The sequence below is a fragment of the Aspergillus campestris genome (assembly GCF_002847485.1).
Source record: "Aspergillus campestris IBT 28561 chromosome Unknown P168scaffold_6, whole genome shotgun sequence".
Lineage (NCBI taxonomy): Eukaryota > Fungi > Ascomycota > Eurotiomycetes > Eurotiales > Aspergillaceae > Aspergillus > Aspergillus campestris.
The window spans coordinates 588,176-607,185 of record NW_020194341.1 but is presented as its reverse complement, the minus strand read 5'-3'; the positions used below and the strand labels follow the sequence as shown (position 1 = coordinate 607,185).

The following is a 19,010-nucleotide window of genomic DNA, read 5'->3' as shown; positions in this document are numbered from 1 at the left end:
GGGGGTTGGTGAAACTGCAACGGCGCTGGTGGCACCGACGAGGGCACGACAGCAGGCCTTGGGGCGATAGCAACAAGACCCGATTTCACATTGTTCCCAAAAGGCAGTGCTGGTATAGATGTAGATGTAGCGGCGGTTGTCTGATGAGAGACCGCTGGGGCGGTCATATGATGGGAGTAAACGAATGGAGGTGTAGGGAGATCAAGAATCGCGGAAGAAGTCCTCATTCTGGCTGGAGTCTGAGAGCTTCGATAGTCCAGACCTTGATTCGTAGAAGTTCGAGACGAACTAACAGGTGTATAAGGGTTGCCGTAAGTGATACTGTTCGGATGATCATCGCTTTGTTGCCCCCCTTTGATATTACCCGTGATTCGTGCCAAAAGAGCGGTAGTCGCCGCAGAGAGCTTCGGAATCTGAACTCGAGTGGAGTTTGTACTTGACGGCCGGTCTGGTTTGGAGGGTTCAGGGCTTGACTGATTCAGCGTAGGCGCCGTGGGATGTGAGGCCGACGTGGAGGCCTGAGAAGCATGAGTTGGGGGAGGTGCCGTCTCTATTGTTTCTGTGGTGCAAGGCACTGAGGAGGAATCTCCTGTTGGAAGTGTCATACCCCCTGACACAGTTTATTCGGCCAAAAAAAAGCGTCAATAAGGGCGAGACTCTATTGCCAGTGAGGAAGATCCCACATGGCATCATCAGTAGATGATGAGCCGATCCAGAGATTTATATAGCAACACGTGACCACGCCCATCTCCCTGGATTCCTTCTACATGTTCCATTGTCCGTTCACTCATTCACCCCCAGATATATGGATTGACCTGACATTCCACCGTTCCCATCTGAATTATCATTCAAATATGATATATATTCTATATTTACGTCATTTGCTATGGTGTAATGTGACAGCTTATATACGGTCTAGCATTTTCTGCTGATTGCCGAACCCCTCTCTTATGTACATCCGTGAGCGGCAACCACCCACGATAAACTACGCAATCACACCTTCCTTTTTCAAACGCGCAATATCATCCTTTTCATACTCCAGGATTTCTCCCAGGATCTCATCCGTGTGTTGGCCTAACGTCGGAGGCGGCGTTCGGACTCCAGGCGTCGCGTGGGAATATTTGATGGGCGTGTTGACGAGCTTGATCGGCCCGCAAGAAGGATGGTCGACCTCGGTGACCATTCCTCGTGCTTGCACTATATGGGAGGGCCACAATTAGTAAATTGTCAACAATTACAACTGGAAGACCTTCGAGGCTCACCGTGGGAGTGGTTCAGTGTCCCTTGGATGTCGTTGACTGCGGCATACGGCATCCCGCTGCCTTCGAGAATCTCCAGCCATTCCTGGGTGGTCTTCTTCTGGACTGTTTCCTCAATGAGGCCATCGATAATCTCGCGATGTTGGACACGATCGCTGTTGGTAACAAATCGGGGGTCTGTCTTCCACTCCGGGAAACCCAGCCGGTCGCACAGCACACCAAAGAGCCGGTCATTGCCACCGCCGAACAGGATGTCTCCGTCCAGGGTCTTGTAGCTCCGGTACGGGACAATGGACGCTGACAATAGTTAGAAATCCATACCATCATCGGGATAACTACGTAATGACTTACGATGCGCGGTTCCCCATCTTCCGGAGTCCTTCTTCCCGCTAATCAACGCCGAGCTGGCGATGTTGGCGAGTGTTGCGACCTGGCAGTCACTCAAGCAAGCGTCGATATGTTGTCCCTTGCCCGTCCGCGCCCGCGCCAGCAACGCGGCCATAACTGCATTTGATGTGTATAGTCCGGTGGTCAAATCGGTGACGGCTACGCCGACCTTGACGGGGTCGCCGTCCCGCGCTCCGGTGATGTGCATGAGGCCCATCTCGGCTTCCACCATGACATCGTATCCGGCCCGGTTGCTGTAGGGGCCTGTCTGGCCGTACCCAGTGATACTGGCATAAATCAATTTGGGATTGATCGCTCGTAATGTCTCGTAGTCCATGTTGTATTTCTTCAGCGCCCCCGGGAGGTAATTCTCGACAAGGACGTCACATTCCTTAGCCAGACGGTGGAGGATTTCCACTCCAGACTTGTGAGCAAAGGAAAGTCCGATCGACTTTTTGTTGCGGTTGACCTATGTCATCTCCAATCAGCTCCGCCGCACTGCTTTGCATGGGGAGTGTCGATTCATACCCCAAGATAATACGCACTCTCGCCGGGTCCTTCATGCTTCCCATCCTGGTACTGAGCGTAAGGCGGACCCCACGCCCGAGTGTCATCACCACGGACAGGATGTTCCACTTTAATGATGTCCGCCCTGCGCGAGATATGTCAGTCCACGCTGACAATAATATGTAACCAATTCCGCTTCAACACGTACCCCAAGTCTCCCAGTATCTGTGTACAGTATGGCTACAGAGCGCAATTAGAATATTTGCCATACTATCACTAAAGCGGAAGACAAACTCACCCCAGCCAAAACTCGAGTCATATCAAGGACCCGAACGCCTTTCAAGGGAAGTGTATCCTCCGCGGGTGTGCTGTAGGAGCGCCATTGCGGTGTATAGCGACGGCGAGCGAAGAGGTGGGGGAGCGCCGGCCGGCGAGCGATCAACTTGAATGCGACACTCATTGCTGCGGAATAGACATGCGACGTGGAGAAGAAGAAACAATCTATATCTAATCTATAGAGAGGAACTGGGCATGTTTTTATACCAATCAAGCTCTCGGGACAAGGAAAACCAGTGATCGTGTGGGGAAGAACAAGATGAGATTCTGATTCGGGGAGATGGCCGACAAGCGGCTGGCCAGGCCTATAATTGCACTATTTCCACCCCCGCCAGCCGAGGTCGGTCGACTTCGCTTCCCGCTCGTTGTGTCTCTTCCGCCTCCACCGTAGCCGAAGCTCCCATCTCCCTTGCGTCACTTTTACTACTCGGGTTCTACTATACCTATACCAATATGTTTACCGGTTTGGTCGAAACCATCGGGAGTGAGTAAACTAAACTCTCCAGCATTGTCTTAGCCGGGCTAGCCCATTGACAATGACGCAGCGGTCTCGTCGCTAGAGCCCCTCGACACCTCCGCCAGCGGGGGCGGGGGCACCTCGCTGACCATCTCCAACTGCGAGGAGATCCTAGGCGACGTCCATCTGGGCGATAGCATCAGCGTGAATGGTACACATACCCAACCCTCTCTTCCACCTCCACCAATAATTACCCACCCTAACCCACAATTCTTCCAAACCAAACAGGAACCTGCCTCACAGTAACCGCCTTCGACACGGCCTCCAAAACCTGGTTCAAAGTCGGCGTCGCGCCCGAAACCCTCCGTCGCACCAACCTCGGCTCCCTGACGACCAACGCGCGCGTCAACCTCGAGCGCGCCGTGCAGGGCGAGACCCGCATGGGCGGCCACTTCGTGCAGGGCCACGTCGACACCATCGCGACGATCGTGTCAGCCACACCGGATGCGAACGCGCTCGTGCTGCGCCTGCGTCCGCGCGAGATGGGTGTCATGCGGTATATCGTTGAGAAGGGCTACGTGACGCTGGACGGGGCCAGTCTGACTGTCACCAAGGTGGTGGATGGCGAGGAGGGGTACTTTGAGATCATGCTCATTGCGTATACGCAAGAGAAGATTGTTACGGCGGGGAAGAAGGCTGGTGAGGATGTTAATGTTGAGATTGATATCGTGGGTAAGTATGTGGAGAAGAGTGTGCAGGGGTATTTTGCTGGGACGGCGGGAGGCAATATGAGTATTTTGGAGAAGATGGTGGAGCGGATCGTGGAGGAGAAGCTGAAGAAATGATTCGGTTTTAAACCGTTTTGTTTGAGTGAGCTTGGGTTTATGAGTGATGGGTAAATAGTAATGTGGGTTTTAGAATATATCATGTAGCATAGCGTGAATTTTGGGTATATTATGTCTGCTCCTGATCTAGATACCTTCCACAATTGTCCTCCGCCATTGGCACGGTTTGTCTTCCACGGACGCTGTAGCTATGGCCTGCGCCATTAGCCAATGTTCCGCGTTCCGGGAGTTGGCCATGATGTTTTGATCAAGGCTGTTCTGGCTCCCCGCCGTGTAGTCATCCATAGCGCCATCCCTTGTACATAAACAGAATCGGCGTCGCAGGATTGGAAGCGCATGTAGTCATAAGATTCCTCACACCATGCAGTACGAGCACTCGGTTGTCTTCGTAGCGATAACAGCCCGGCTCTTTACTCCTCCATGGATTCGTCGTCGTCGGTGTTGACCTCCTCCTCCTTCTTGGCACCCTCATCCTCGTCGAAATCATCGCTGAACCATTCATCCTCCTCGTCCATATCGGCATCACCGTCCTCAGCGCCTCCCTTCCCATTGGACTTGGCCTTCGCCTTCTCCTGTCGCTTCTTCTCAACGTTGGCCCTCTGGAGCTTCTTGCGCTCCTCCTTCTCCTTATTTTTCTTCTCCCAATTCTTGTCCAGATTCTTGACCTCGGTTTCCGATTTCCGCATGTAGTCATGCCACATGACCCTGCCATCGCACACGCCCTCTTCAACCTTGAGCAGGCGCAGCTTCAAGCGCGGTCCCAACTCCACCAGCTTGACCGCCCGCTTCTCCACTCCCGGAGCACTGTTCAGTTTCTTCTGGGCCTTCTCCTGCTCACTCGCCTTCATGCGCTGCTGCTCCCGCTTCGAGAGCACCTTCTTAGTCGCATTCTCCGTGATCTCGACCTCATTGTCTGTGTCCATCTCCGTCTCACTGGCAGAGGTGTACCCGGCAGCCGAAGGATCAAGCAGATAGTCGGCGGCATCCTCCAATTTACCCAGATTCGGCACAGCCGACTTATGCTCCTTGTTGCGCACCTCCTTAGGGTCCAGACGGCGGATCCGCTTCGACACGCCCGTCTTCTTCGTGCTGATAGCGTAGTGTCGCAGGTTGAGCACATAAGACCCGTCATCCTCGGGGTCGCGCTCCCGGTTCAAGAGCATCACGCGACGGATGGAGGTCAGCGGAGTCGCTTGCGGGTTGATAGGCGGGAAGAGCGACTGGAAGAGAGTGGTCGTGAGGCCCTCGAGACGTTTCGGGATATTGGAATTCTCGTCCGCGTCGGGAGTGTTGAAGTTGTTCATCACCAGCAGCGGCGGCGTCTTGTGGTCTTGACCGCCACCGCGCGGCCGCTTCAGCGACCTCTCAACATCCCGGCATAGCGAGTACTCCTCGACTTTGAAGTTCAGCGTCGGCCCGCGCGGCGTCAGCGCCATGCGCAGGTTGGTGTTGCCCGTCTCGGAGCGGGAAAACAGAAACAAGTGAGTAACGCCCAGAGGGCCGGTCATCGACGTATAATCTCTCAGTCGGTTGCCTTTCCGTTCCTGGTAGTCGGCGCCGTGGTTAGTATCGTGTATTTGTGCTTTTGGAAAGGGATTGGGCCACTAATGGTTGTGCTTACCTTCAATCGCACAGCGGTGTCGGGTTCCATCATCAATCGGAAATCTTTTACCAGCTGGCTGACACTCGAGCCGACCTGCGAAGCACCGACTCGGATCACCATGGACTTGGGAGCCTTGCTCTGCGAGCTGGTGCCACTGTTGGCTGGGGTATTTTCAGGGCGAACATGTGTGCGCTTCTTCGTGCGTGCTCTGGCCATGATTGGCGATAGTGATGCTGAAATTGATGGTGTAAATTTGTGTTCGCGGTCAGAAACGTCCCGTAGTCTGGATTTAGAACGGACTTTTTTTTTAAGCCCGAAAAAAAGTAGATCGGCGGAACAGCGCCGCGGAGGAATCCGGGTTATCTGTTTTCCCGTCCACGCCCAGCCCATGGCTCCCAGATACAGTTGCTACGGAAGTTTCTACTACAAGATTAATTAACTAGAAGACCAAAATGATACTGAAATTGGGTGTAATGCAATGGTCAATCATGATTCATTCCTGAGTATTTTCATCAAACTCTATAGCAGAATATTCTTGGTCAAACAGGCCATCATCATTCATCAATGAGTCCCGCAGCCCGTCTCCCTTCCAATGAAACAGACATGGCTAAATATTCTGAGATCCACAAAGACGCTTGCTGCAATTCATCAAACATTGATAAAACCGGCTGGTAAATTTTGAAATTATTAAGCCTCCTTGGTAGAGCCAGCTTCGCGAACAGCGTTGGCAACGCGAGTGGCGAGGTCGTCCGACTCAGAACGGCTAGCCGCCTCAGCGTAGACACGGACTGCATCCTCTGTGCCACTGGCACGGGCGAAGCTCCTTCCCTTGTTGTAGCGGGACTGGAGGGAATCGATCTTCGACTGGAGGCCTGCAGGGGACTCAAGCTTGCGCTCAGCGTCGTAGGCCTTGAAGATCGATCGGTCGGCGACCTCGACGCGGACAAGGCGGGACGGGAGATCAGTGTAGGTGCCCAGCCACTCCTTGGGGCTCCAGCACTTGTGGGCCAGGATAGCTTCCACCAAAAGCATGTCAGAGAGGGCATCGCCGACTGCCTGGTTGATGAGGTCGGTCAGGCCCTGGAGGGACTCGAGAGCACGTTGCTGGCCCGGAGATTGGGGCTCGGAGTTCTTGATCGCCTTCAGAGCATTCTCAGAAAACGTGATCGTGCCGTGGCCGTTCGCTTCAAAGTAGACCCCAACATCGAAGCGCAGGGCGGCGTGGTGAAGATGCTTCACACCGGTGTTGGTGCAGACAGAAGGAAGCTTCAGGACTTTCTCGATGTAGTCCGTGCTGGCGCCGTTGGCATAGGCAGTCTGCACCACACCGATCTTCAGCTTCTGAGCGATACCCGCGCTTCGAGCAAGATCGCCAATGAAGGAAGCAGCAAGGGTGGCAATGCGGTCACCATCAAGCAGCCTGAAAACATTACCCTCATCCATGAAATAGTAGACGATTCGGTCAGCGTCGCCATCCAGCGAAGCACAGCGTTCAAGCACGGAGGCTTTGGACGAAGGGGGAGCACGCTGCTTCGTCTTGACGTAATCGGCGCCGCACTAATAACCCGCTTAGTTACGGGGCCACCCTGTCAAGGCTCTGGAACTTACCTCAAAGTTCAACTTGTCGGGGTTGATAACATCATCGTTGACAACTCTGATTTCGAGGCCACCCTCCTCCGCACTGGGAAGGTACTTGATCAACTCCCTCAGCTTAGGTCCACCAACACCATTGGCGCAGTCAACAGTGAGAGGGCCCTTAGTCTTTACGCTCCTCATCACTCTCTTGAAGGCCGAAGCAAGCTTCTCATAGTATCCTTGCTCGGTCGGCTCGCCGTACTCGTACTGGGTACCCAGGGTGTTCTTGCATCGCACAACGTAATGAAGCTGAGGGGTGGTCATAAATTTCTGGTCAAGGAACTCGACCTCTGTCGCCGTAAGCGCAGTATTGATAACGCTGACCAGGCGAGACCCAGAAGCACGAGTGTCACGAGCGAAGACCACACGAGCTGGGTTTTCCATGCTGACATCGATCTCTTTGATCAGTTCATCATAGACATCGGCGATCTTATCCAACGGAGCATTGGCAAGTCTGGTCGCATAAGGCTCCCACTCGGCCTGTTTGACGAACATGTAAGCAAGTCCCTTTTACCACATATGTATAGTTGCAAGACATACTTCCAGCATTTCACCCTAGATATTTCCAGTTAGTAAATACACTCAAGCCTGTTCGTTTATTTTCCTTTCTGTACTCTCTTTCACATTTTTGGTTTTGTTTGTGTTTTATTTTTCGTTCCGGGAGAGATGCATATACGTACCATAGGATCAACCAGCTTCACACCATTGTCCTCTGCTGGGTTGTGACTCGCGGTAATCATGACACCAATCCATTGTCCACTAAGCTTCCTGGAACGAAGTCCAGCAAGCAAACCGACAGCAAAAACCACCGTATTGAGGATGTCGCTGCGAGAAGACGTTGGCCAAGTTGTAAATCAAAGGACGATCGCGGGGTATTGTGGAGGCGGGGCTGAGCGATCCTTCCGGGGGTCAAGGAGCAAAAAAGGAACCACGACTTACGCTTTCATGCGGAACTGCATAAAGGACGATGAAGTTAGCGCGGTCCTATCAGTAACGCGGAAGACGCAAGAAAAAAGACACTTACCCCCGCAGTGCCATACTGGAAGACCTTCCCCTCCGGCTTCACATATTGCGACGCGGCTTCGGTGATCGCGTTCTTAACGGCTTGAGACGCCATTGCGGCGCGTATTGGTTCAGGATATCGCTGGAGAGGGGCACTAAAATAATACACTAAAAGAGATGCGATTGAATGATAACACGCAAGTGTGGTTTGGAGATAGATAGCTTAAAAAACTAGGGAAAAGGGTCAAAAAAAAAGCAAGAGAAAGAAACAGCTTTGGGGTGAGACAGTGCAGTAAGCTAAGGTACAACAATTTAGTGCCGCTGCCCCTGAGCGGTGAGCCCGCCCGACCGGATGATAGGCTGAGTTGGGAGAACAAAAACATGCCACCCCAAAACATACAGGTGATTTAGTTTCTTAGAAATTGACTTTTCTCTTTACCGGTCATTAGGTGGAGTGTTGGAATTCACAGATTCACTTGGGTCATCCGTGTCTTGTTTACAACAATGGTATACCGAGTATCTCAACATAAATATTATACGGAGTGCATCGTATAGCAGTCACCTGGACCTACACAACAGCTGGCCACTTCCAATGCAAGCAGTCGAACAGAAAATTACCACAACTTCACATGTATAAGGCGAGTAAACACACACACATGTAGTTTACCGCTCAGGCCTTCAGCCGGTCTCCAGCCACGTCATCCTGGACGTCCTTGACAAGATATCTAAGAAGAGAGGGGCGTGTTAGCATTCCAGAAAACCCAGTACGTCGGGCAGCTGCAAACATACAGGTACCACCATAACGTTGGGATCACCGTCCCCAGATGCCATAAACTGTGAGCATCAATGAGCTCGTGCCAAGGAGCAAAGTCCAGCAATTCGAGGCTCATGGCCAGCATGATCCAGGCCACAATCAACGCAGGCCAAAGAGTCCAGGGCTTGTTGTTGCCCTGTTTCTGGTAGCGCGATACGCTGAAACCCACCCACAGAACATTGGAGATCATCCCGATCACGATATTCGCAATCATGTTGTAGGTATAATCCCAGGACCAGAAGCTGAGATAGCAGACATGCATCGTATACAGAAGGATGCAGGTTGCGGTCAGCAGGCGGCGCAGAGTCGGCTTGGGGGCGGGCTCTTCTTGGTCCAGGCGGAGAATTCGAATAACAGCAAGATACAAACCGTACATCACGTTCGCACCAGCGCCAAAGTAATCCAATTTCTCTGTCACAGCGAAGTCGCGAGTATGGAAGATCGTGCTAAACGTCCAGCACGCCAGACCGCAGTATCCGAACGCGATGTAGTATTTCCGGAGGGAGTGCCAGGCGGGAATGATTTCGCGTATACGACCCATGCCGTACCAATGGGCTAGGAAATTGAGGATAGAGAACAAGACCGAGAACGGTTCTTGCATGCCGAGGATTCTGCGGAACGGCCATTTGCCGTGGAATTGCACAACCGGAGTGATCATGGGGGGATCGCGGGCGACTCGACGGTCCGTAACAATGTGTTGGCAGGTATAATCGCACTCGGCGGGACAAGTCCACAGCATGAGGCGAAGGTGGAACGCTTATTGAGAGTCAATTAGCCCACTCGGATTGAAGGTAGATCGGACATTAGGACAAGCATACGGATGATAGACTCGCCATCGTTGCAGTTCTCAGTTTTGCATATCTGTGTCCTTGTGAGTAACTGTTTGAGATCATGATACTTGTTATGAGCTATGTACCTCAACACATTCCCTGAAATCCGGGAGATGATCGCCCAGGGAGGCTGTCGATTTGCCAATGAGACTCGCGAAAAGTACAAAGGACAATAGGGAAACAAAAGTCCCTTTCCTGGAGACCAACATCATGGTGCTGGGTAGAGCCGAGGAACCACTTGCGAAGACGCTGGACTTAAGGGGAGAGAGATAAAGTGCGGAGGCCGCAATCCGAGCGGAGCTGGTCAATTTGGAGAGTAGCTTGGCATTGCGCCGAGCCAATACCTCACCCCGAATGAGATGAATATTAATGTTTCGAATAAGGGAAATACAGTAAGAATTTACATAAAGTAAGATAGCATAGTATAATTATTTTATATCATACTGAGTTTATACGAAGCCGGACCGATGCGAGGGTCTCCAGTCACGTGACCCTAATCGGCGCAACTGTTATCGAAGGGTGCCTAAGCCGAAACGGGACTAGCTCAGGCGCAAATTAAGTCTTTGCAAGGTTCGCCGCAGCAGAAATTCCATGAAGGGTTAAAAAAAAAAAGTGCTCGAGGCAATCTTGGAGGCGCTTATCCTTCTTCTTCCTATCTGATTGCATTGCGGATTATAAATTTTCTCATTTATTTCTCCTACCCTTTTGTATTTTTGTTCGTTTCCCCATCTCTTTCTTGATCTTCTCCATTCTTACCATTTTATAATATCAGACGAGCTATAAGTATGAACGGGTCTGAGAGGCAATCGGTTGAGCCTGCTGGTATGACCAGCAGTGCGGATCGCATGGTGGGCATGGACCACGCTGAAGTGCGTTACTTTACCAGGTATACAAATCCTTCAGGCCTTGTTATTATTGTATAGACGGTTTGCTAACGAAATCATAGCTATGACCATCACGGTAACCACCAACGAATCCTTTTTGCGGATTAGAGAGACTAACATTTTTACCCCGCTCAGGAATCCATGAGGAAATGCTTGTGAGTAAAGTACCGGGACTATGACTAGCAACCACTTTGGCTAATGTGAATCGATTTGTAGAAAGACGATGTTCGCACGAGATCGTACCGCGATGCCATCTACCAGAACCGCCATGTCTTCAAGGACAAGATTGTGCTCGACGTTGGGTGCGGAACCGGCATCCTCAGCATGTATGTCATCCAATCCGGGAAGTTGCTTCAAAGCTTGGGTTTCTGACAAATTGGGATAAAAAGGTTCGCCATCAAGGCCGGTGCGAAGCATGTAATCGGCGTGGATATGTCCTCGATCATCGAAAAGGCTCGCGAGATTGTCGCTGCCAACGGAATGGCCGACAAGATCACCCTGCTCCAAGGAAAGATGGAAGAAGTCGTCCTGCCTTACCCCAAGGTTGATATCATCATCTCTGAGTGGATGGGCTACTTCCTTCTCTACGAAAGCATGCTGGATACCGTCCTTTACGCCCGTGACCGCTACCTCAACCCCGGTGGCAAGATCTTCCCCGACAAGGCCACCATGTATCTGGCGGGCATTGAGGATGGCGAGTACAAGGACGACAAGATCGGATGTAAGTCGTTTGTCTCTAGCAAGATCCGGGCCCATTGAAATACTAACGGGCGCTAGTCTGGGACAACGTGTACGGATTCGACTACTCCCCGATGAAGGAGATCGCCCTCACCGAGCCTCTGGTCGATACCGTCGAGATGAAGGCTTTGGTCACTGACCCTTGCCCCATCATCACCCTTGATCTCTACACCGTTACCCCTGCCGATCTCGCGTTCCGGTCGACGTTCTCGCTGCCTGTCAAGCGCAGCGACTTCGTTCATGCCGTCATTGCTTGGTTCGATATTGAATTCGGTGCTTGCCACAAGCCCATCACCTTCTCCACCGGCCCTCATGCCAAGTACACGCACTGGAAGCAGACTGTATTCTATTTGCGTGATGTCCTCACCGTCGAGGAAGAGGAAAGCGTGACTGGTGTGATCGAGAACAAGCCCAACGACAAGAACAAGCGTGACCTGGACATCAGCCTGTCTTACAAGCTTGAGACCACAGACCCTACTCGTACCTCGGAGGGTAGCTGTTTCTTCAGGATGTAAGCATATGCATTCCTTTGCATTGACGTTCATACTGGTACTGACTCATGAAGGTGCTAAATCCTTACAAATATTGGGGATCTACGATCCCTCTCCGATTTCACGTTATGTCAGTACATGGAATGGATCTCACGTGGCAGCATAGCATCGGCGGAAACTTACCTGGATGGATCTTGGGTTGCGGGAAGATCTCGACTTTTGCACTATTCTAGTTGATTTTTTTTCTTGTTCTTTTGTGAGATTTTTGTTCCGGCGTTGTTTTTTGTGGAAGTCAGGAACGGCATCATGATTCGGCGCGATGGTACGGAGAGATGATTTCCTGAACAGACGTTTATGAAGCTCCTCGAATTTTCCAAGTAGATACCCCGAGTCGACGCTCAGTCCCAGCACCGATGCTTGCCTTGTGCTTTGTTTCCAGAAAAATTCACTTGCTAGCTATCACTGTCCTTGATCCTCCATACAAGTAATGATTTACCCCACATCTTCACTTACTAGATAAACCTAGCGGACCCCATTGTGCAAGGGTGTTAGACTTGGTGGCTCCATTCGCCTGGGGAAGTTGAGTGGAATCGGGAATGCTTCGGCCAAAGCGGCGGACTGGGCCTCGGTTCGTGGTCGGGCCAACCCCGCAAATGAATTGATTGATTTGATCTGTCTAGACCGTCGGGTTAGTTAAAGAAGAGCTGCTCCGCCAGGTGTTGCATAGCTTGAGATTCACGTTTGCTACTTTATATCTTACTTGATTTCGATCGTACAGGCTTTCCATAAGCGCCACGTGTTACTTGAAACTCCTTATTTCAAGTGTTATTATTCTCGCCCTTCACATCCAACATATCGTAGATCAAAGTTCATCATGTCTGGTCCCGGAGTTGGTCACGAATTTCCTCCCCAGGAGGTTTCCTGGCAGAAGCGTGATGTCTTGCTCTTTGCGAACAGCATTGGTTGCAAGGCAGATGAGCTCCATTTCCTATATGTACGCCATGATACCCTCATTCATCGCTCCTCCGCTACCCATACTAAAACTGAACTCGCCTCTAGGAACTCCACCCAAACTTCGCCGTCTTCCCCACTTACCCCTTGATTATCCGTATGTATACTGATTCTTTTGTTTTTTATTTTCACCGGAGCGCAGAATGGTTAACTCTAGTTCCACCGTATAGCCTTCAAGCTTACTGACCAGGAGGTCACGGACTTCTATGCGCGTTCCAAGAGCTCTCCGATCCCTGGTGTGCCGCAGTTCGACAGCCGTCGCGCGGTAGACGGCCAGCGCAAGCTGACCGTCTTGAAGCCTTTGCCTCCCACCAGCGCCGGGAAGAAGTTCGAGCTGCGCAGCCGGGTCATTGGCGTCTATGACAAGGGCAAGTCGGGTTCTGTGATTGAGACTGAGCAATCGATCGTCGACACACAGTCTGGGGAGGTGTACTCGAAGACTGTGAGCAACGGGTTCTTCGTAGGACAGGGCAACTGGGGCGGCCCCAAGGGTATGAGAAACGCTTTTCCTTTAACAACTATAATCATATTCCACCTCAAGCAATTCCATTGCTGACACTACAGCCTCTTAGGTCCTAGCGCCGTGAGCTATGCGCCTCCGCAGGGCAAGAACCCGGATGCTGTACACGTTGTACAGACGACCAACGAAACCGCACACCTCTACCGGTACGCAGTACAACCCTATCGGGTTTTAAACCCAATTCTCGTACCCGGATTCTAACGTTGACTCCCTCCTAGACTGAATGGCGATTACAATCCGCTCCACGCCACACCCGAGCCCGGCCAACAGATGGGCTTCGGCGGCGTCATTATCCACGGACTCTTCAGCTGGAACACCGCCGCGCAGGGTATCTTGCGCGAGCTCGGAGGTAGCGACCCGAAGAATCTTCGGGAATTCCAGGCCCGATTTGCTTCGCCGGTCAAACCGGGCGACAAGCTGACCACGGAGATCTGGAGAATGGGAACTCGTGAGGGTGACTTTGAGGAGGTCCGGTTCGTGACCAAGAACGACAAGGGTAAGGTTGTTTTGAGCAATGGTCGCTGTCTCTTGAAGGTTACGGGGGCCAAGAGCAGGCTGTGATGGCTAGCCTATGTGAAACATGTTCTCGAAGGCAGTTAATAGTACTAGCAGAGTTTATAGCAACATCATGTCCGGCATTTTGGACGTGCAAAACACCGTACTGTAGACAATGTACTGATCGGTTGGCCATACTTTATGAAAGCAGTACCGAATTGTAAGGAGGAACGCGCAGAATTACGCGCCAGTCGCGAACTGCAGCTCTGAACAACTCGTTCCACACAGGCACAGTCATAATATGCAGTAATTTCCCTTCTATTCGAAGTGTCCAGTCATTTAAACTGCGGGACCGGATCGACTGTCGGATGACAAGGCACGTGATGCCGAGTCTAAGATGTGGGGCGCGCTTTATTAGTGAGTGCGGAGAGATGCGACATTCTCCCCAACTTCCCTCCGACTATCCACGGTTACCCCGAATCGCCTTACCCCAAGCCGCGCAACAAGGGCAATCTTGCGCATCTCAGAGGATTGCAGACTCGGGGATTCTCAAAGTAATGGCTCCGTGATTCTTTAACCGCGACAGGCTTGACTGACGTGATTATCAATTGGCAGTAGCATTGCGCAAATGTTCTCTTCGGCTAGACTTGCTGCCCGGTTGGTGAGTAACGGACTGAACAACAAGTGCCTTCAAGCAGATACTCTGCAATATAGCCATCCTATGGAACTAACATTGGCGGTTTCTGTTGTGACTAGGGAGCAGGTACCCGGTGTTTATCAACAAGTCGTAGACCTGTCCTGTCAGTCCCGCGGCAGCTGGTCTCGTGTCCACATACCGCGGTTTTTGAAGGGAAACGGACGAACTCGACGGCCTCGACTTCAAAGGAAGACAAACTTGAACCGGAAGACCGTCTACGTGAATTGATCGAAGGATCGAAAAAGCCGAGTCAAACGCCGGGGTCAGTAGACTCCAAGAATGGCATTTCATTGCGCATAAACAATGCGGGTCGTTTTGGGCTTTTGTAAGTGGGATTTGAATTAGGAATTTGGTTTCAAATATGGGAAGTATGCTAACTGATTATAGCGGAAAGACATTTCTCAGGGAAAATTGCCGTTGTCCAGAGTGCACTCATCCAGACACAATGCAACGCATTGTGGACACGTTCAAGGTGGGTGTAACTGAATCTTTGATAGTGGTCGTATCCTTGGCTGATACTGCGATGCTACAGATACCTAAGAACCTCAAGGCAGAGAAAGTAGACTACGATAAAGATGGTGTCATCGTGCAATGTATGTCTAATAAAGGACTCCCTCATGAACCCGAGTTGACTTTACCAAAGGGTCTGATGGACATCGCGCGACCTATCCGTTCTCTTTTCTCAATGTATATAGTCTTCAGCCCGGGGCAAAGAAATACCAATGGCCGGGATTGGATCTCAGGTAAGGTCTCTCAAATCCCTGTATTAGCGGAAATTGTTATTAACGTTTACCTCACCAGACCTGTGCCGACCCATTCCCCTTACGATCAAGCTTATCCCACAGTTCTGTTCTCGAGAGTCATGGAAGATGACCAGGGCTTACTTGAATGGCTTGATAACATTGTAGGTCACTCCAGCATCTGATATACCACGTCCCCGTTGCTGATGTTTGTGCAGTATGAGTGGGGCTTCTGCTTTGTCAAGGGCGTGCCCACGACCCCAGAAGCTACAGAAGAACTGTTGAAGCGGATAGCGTATATTCGACCTACTCATTACGGTACAAATTCCCGGCGCCCCTCCTGTGCATGATTCGGCAGCTAAAAGATAGTGTCAAGGCGGTTTCTGGGACTTTACGGCCGATTTGACGTTCAAGGACACGGCGTACACCACGGAGTTTCTCGGTGCCCACACGGATAATACCTACTTTACAGACCCCGCAAGACTCCAACTATTTCATCTTCTCTCCCACACTGATGGGGATGGAGGCGAGAGCTTACTTGTCGATGGGTTCCGAGCGGCCGAAACTCTGAGAGAGGAAAACACAACGAACTACTTTGCCCTTGGCTCAACTACACAACCGGCTCACTCGAGTGGCAACCCAGATGTTTGCATCCAGCCTGCACAGGAGTTCCCCGTGCTCAATTACCACCGGGGATTGAATCGGCTGTACCAGATCCGATGGAATAATTATGACCGCGCCCCGAAGATGGACTGGTCATTGAAACAGCAGACTGAGTGGTATCGCGCAGCAGGACACTGGGATTCAATAATCAAACGGAAGGACATGGAGATCTGGACCCAACTGGAGCCTGGGACTGCACTTAGTAAGTTAATCATATTAATGGATTTCATCCCCTTATATGTACAACAATGGGCTTACATGAAATCAGTTTTCGATAACTGGAGAATGCTCCACGGCCGGTCGCAGTTTACTGGGAAGCGCAGGATGTGTGGGGGCTACAGTACGTACTCTCCTTCCGGAGCTATGCTGGACAGACAAAAACCCAGACAAACGCTGACTCATTCCATTTAGTCAATAACGATGATTTCATCTCCAAGTACCGTCTCCTCAAATTTGGCCGCGAGCGAGTCTTGAAAAACCTTGGAAACTATCGGCGTTCTCCCATGAACCCAAGCTATTACCTATGAATGTAAATAAGTGCTTGATGGTTTTGTTTGCATAGCGATCTCGAGGGGGTGGAAGTTGACAGTCGGATGAATCCCAAGGCTGTACACTCGATATGTACATAGATGGAGAGTATGTCCACTCCGCTCTAGCAGTCAATAGAAGATTGATACCACATTGGGACGTGAGAACCTACTGTGGTTGGTACTACTCTCGGCCAAAACGATACAGTTTACATCATCAAAGTTGCAGCATTTACTCCTAGGCTACATGTTAAAGGAATTACGTAGATATCCGATCCATGCATTCAAACCAATGCATCCCTCTGAATATTCAAACCGAGTAAGAGCGATCCATGCCGGTATGAAGAACTAGATGTATAGTGGAGCATAAGTGTATACTGATGAACGATTAGTAAGTCATGAACAGCGCACGGCTCATTGATGGGTCATCACGTGACACAGGCAGGACAGCTGACGTTGTTTGACCGGGAGCTCAAGCATCATCTCTCAAGCTCACTTCCGGCCCTTCTCCCCATCTCTTTCCATTCGATTCCATTTCTGCTCACCCTTCCACCACCTTATTCAACTTCACATCTCTTCTAATATAAGTCCACACATTCACCACGCACCATGTCCACCTTGGAAGACCTTGACGACCTCGAGCGCGAGGAGAGAGACAAGAAGAAGGATCAGGGCGATGGCGATGGCAGGAAGCCCGACGGAGGCGACGGAGATGCCGACATGGGCGACGCTGAGAAGAAGGACGAGGGAGACGAGCTTTTGGATGACGAGATCCTGAGCTCCAGCACAGCGGACATCGTCAAGCGGCGGCGAATGCTGGAGAACGAGCTGCGCATAATGAAGAGCGAATTCCAACGATTGACACACGAACAGAGTACGATGCGGGAGAAGGTCAAGGACAACCAGGAGAAGATCGAGAATAACCGGTATGTCGGTCTTATCCCATCCCATCCCATCCCTAGGGGTGACGTGCTGTGGCGGTGGTGCAACACCGGGTCCTCGATTCAGCCGACTAACTATGTTCTTCTTTGTTCTTTCACAGACAACTACCATACTTGGTCGGAAATGTCGTCGAGTTGCTGGATCTGGATGTCGAGGCCGAGGCGGCCGAAGAAGGGGCCAACATCGACTTGGACGCAACCCGGGTCGGCAAGTCTGCTGTCATCAAAACGTCCACCCGCCAAACCATCTATCTCCCGCTCATCGGTCTCGTAGACCATGAGCAGCTCAAGCCCGGTGACCTGATCGGTGTGAACAAAGATTCCTATCTGGTGCTGGACACGCTACCGGCCGAGTACGACAACCGAGTGAAGGCCATGGAGGTCGATGAGAAGCCGACGGAGAAATACACGGACATTGGTGGCCTGGACAAGCAGATCGAGGAGATTGTCGAGGCTATCGTATGGCCGATGAAGGAGGCCGAACGCTTCAAGAAGCTGGGTATCAAGGCGCCGAAGGGTATGGCTTCCTCCATTTCTCCTCACCATCATTATACTCACCTCTATTCTTCCAGGTGCCCTGATGTACGGTCCCCCCGGTACCGGTAAGACTCTCCTCGCCCGAGCCTGTGCCGCCGAAACAAACGCGACATTCCTCAAGCTGGCGGGCCCGCAGTTGGTGCAGATGTTCATCGGTGACGGTGCCAAGCTGGTAAGAGACTGCTTCGCGCTGGCCAAGGAGAAAGCGCCCTCAATCATCTTCATCGACGAGTTGGACGCGGTAGGAACAAAGCGATTCGACTCGGAGAAGTCCGGTGACCGTGAAGTGCAGCGAACGATGCTGGAGCTGCTGAACCAGCTGGACGGTTTCGCCTCGGACGACCGCATCAAGGTCCTCGCCGCGACGAACCGCGTCGACGTGCTGGACCCTGCCCTCCTGCGATCCGGCCGTCTGGACCGCAAGATCGAGTTCCCTCTCCCCAACGAGGAGGCCCGCGCAAACATCCTGCAGATCCACTCGCGCAAGATGTCCGTCGAGGACTCCGTCAACTGGGCCGAGCTGGCCCGCAGCACCGACGAGTTCGGCGGTGCCCAGCTCAAGGCCGTCTGTGTTGAAGCTGGTATGATTGCGCTGCGCAAGGGTCTGAACAAGATCGGCCACGAGAATTACGTCGACGCTATTCTAGAAGTGCAGGCCAAGAAGAAGGACACCAACATGGGTATCTATGTCTAAATAGATTTCTTAGCATGTTTTTGTACTTATCCGGTTTTTTTGTGGTACATCTGTATCTACACTTCCATCGGGGTCTGATATATGTGCCGTTTCTGCCGATATTTGTTTTGCCTGTGGATTCCGTCGGCAAATAGATAAAACAGTAATGATATGGTCTGTCCTCGTTCTCTACCTTATCCTGTAGACAGGAGACACGTAATAAAAAAATAGAGAAAGGGAAAAGAGAGTACTTTAACATACGGACGCTATCTATTTCTATTCCGACTCTTTGCCAATCTGTCTAGAAACGAAGTAAACAAAACCCTCCGACTCCAACCATTTTCTGTATCCCCAAGCAAGAGAGAAATCGTATAACAATCCCCAGCAAAAAAAAAAAAATAGATAAGGGGAGAAGATG

At 51.5% G+C, this 19,010-nt stretch overlaps 8 protein-coding genes across 8 annotated transcripts; 4 read left to right on the top strand and 4 right to left on the bottom strand.

Annotated features, from left to right (window-relative positions):
• Positions 1 to 816: 816 nt before the first annotated feature.
• Positions 817 to 2,721, bottom strand: P168DRAFT_268883 (CaiB/BaiF CoA transferase family protein). The gene is made up of 6 exons (XM_024835114.1): positions 2,452 to 2,721; positions 2,362 to 2,393; positions 2,175 to 2,298; positions 1,611 to 2,115; positions 1,263 to 1,556; positions 817 to 1,197 (listed from the first exon to the last, which is right to left on the bottom strand). The coding sequence occupies exons 1-6, from the start codon at positions 2,611 to 2,613 to the stop codon at positions 986 to 988; spliced, it is 1,329 nt and encodes a 442-aa protein (XP_024692774.1). The 5' UTR covers positions 2,614 to 2,721; the 3' UTR covers positions 817 to 985.
• A 107-nt stretch (positions 2,722 to 2,828) lies between these two features.
• Positions 2,829 to 3,894, top strand: P168DRAFT_327164 (riboflavin synthase). The gene is made up of 3 exons (XM_024841210.1): positions 2,829 to 2,973; positions 3,035 to 3,157; positions 3,235 to 3,894. The coding sequence occupies exons 1-3, from the start codon at positions 2,943 to 2,945 to the stop codon at positions 3,789 to 3,791; spliced, it is 711 nt and encodes a 236-aa protein (XP_024692773.1). The 5' UTR covers positions 2,829 to 2,942; the 3' UTR covers positions 3,792 to 3,894.
• P168DRAFT_304498 (Brix domain-containing protein) lies at positions 3,882 to 5,665 on the bottom strand. Its single transcript, XM_024838851.1, has 2 exons — positions 5,413 to 5,665; positions 3,882 to 5,335 (listed from the first exon to the last, which is right to left on the bottom strand). The coding sequence occupies exons 1-2, from the start codon at positions 5,608 to 5,610 to the stop codon at positions 4,202 to 4,204; spliced, it is 1,332 nt and encodes a 443-aa protein (XP_024692772.1). The 5' UTR covers positions 5,611 to 5,665; the 3' UTR covers positions 3,882 to 4,201.
• Positions 5,666 to 5,862: 197 nt separating this feature from the next.
• agm1 (phosphoacetylglucosamine mutase PCM1) lies at positions 5,863 to 8,167 on the bottom strand. The gene is made up of 6 exons (XM_024837172.1): positions 8,054 to 8,167; positions 7,969 to 7,982; positions 7,710 to 7,854; positions 7,570 to 7,584; positions 7,003 to 7,509; positions 5,863 to 6,951 (listed from the first exon to the last, which is right to left on the bottom strand). Exons 1-6 carry the CDS (start codon positions 8,144 to 8,146, stop codon positions 6,082 to 6,084), a joined length of 1,644 nt encoding a protein of 547 aa, XP_024692771.1. The 5' UTR covers positions 8,147 to 8,167; the 3' UTR covers positions 5,863 to 6,081.
• Positions 8,168 to 8,527: 360 nt separating this feature from the next.
• On the bottom strand, positions 8,528 to 9,946 carry P168DRAFT_290270 (PGAP3/PER1 family protein). Its single transcript, XM_024837171.1, has 4 exons — positions 9,762 to 9,946; positions 9,664 to 9,706; positions 8,821 to 9,601; positions 8,528 to 8,756 (listed from the first exon to the last, which is right to left on the bottom strand). The coding sequence occupies exons 1-4, from the start codon at positions 9,882 to 9,884 to the stop codon at positions 8,702 to 8,704; spliced, it is 1,002 nt and encodes a 333-aa protein (XP_024692770.1). The 5' UTR covers positions 9,885 to 9,946; the 3' UTR covers positions 8,528 to 8,701.
• A 365-nt stretch (positions 9,947 to 10,311) lies between these two features.
• Positions 10,312 to 12,251, top strand: rmtA (protein-arginine omega-N methyltransferase HMT1). Its single transcript, XM_024834362.1, has 7 exons — positions 10,312 to 10,565; positions 10,626 to 10,635; positions 10,695 to 10,714; positions 10,776 to 10,885; positions 10,949 to 11,280; positions 11,337 to 11,808; positions 11,863 to 12,251. The coding sequence occupies exons 1-7, from the start codon at positions 10,461 to 10,463 to the stop codon at positions 11,867 to 11,869; spliced, it is 1,056 nt and encodes a 351-aa protein (XP_024692769.1). The 5' UTR covers positions 10,312 to 10,460; the 3' UTR covers positions 11,870 to 12,251.
• A 411-nt stretch (positions 12,252 to 12,662) lies between these two features.
• Positions 12,663 to 16,441, top strand: P168DRAFT_236144 (putative trimethyllysine dioxygenase TmlH; the record flags this gene model as incomplete). Its single annotated transcript, XM_024833510.1, has 14 exons — positions 12,663 to 12,782; positions 12,848 to 12,896; positions 12,970 to 13,290; positions 13,372 to 13,465; positions 13,538 to 13,815; positions 14,578 to 14,836; positions 14,899 to 14,983; positions 15,044 to 15,104; positions 15,155 to 15,254; positions 15,313 to 15,415; positions 15,470 to 15,569; positions 15,628 to 16,116; positions 16,183 to 16,254; positions 16,326 to 16,441. The coding sequence occupies 14 exons, from the start codon at positions 12,663 to 12,665 to the stop codon at positions 16,439 to 16,441; spliced, it is 2,247 nt and encodes a 748-aa protein (XP_024692768.1).
• A 495-nt stretch (positions 16,442 to 16,936) lies between these two features.
• On the top strand, positions 16,937 to 18,777 carry P168DRAFT_290264 (proteasome regulatory particle base subunit RPT5). Its single transcript, XM_024837170.1, has 3 exons — positions 16,937 to 17,367; positions 17,484 to 17,899; positions 17,955 to 18,777. The coding sequence occupies exons 1-3, from the start codon at positions 17,051 to 17,053 to the stop codon at positions 18,611 to 18,613; spliced, it is 1,392 nt and encodes a 463-aa protein (XP_024692767.1). The 5' UTR covers positions 16,937 to 17,050; the 3' UTR covers positions 18,614 to 18,777.
• Positions 18,778 to 19,010: the final 233 nt, after the last annotated feature.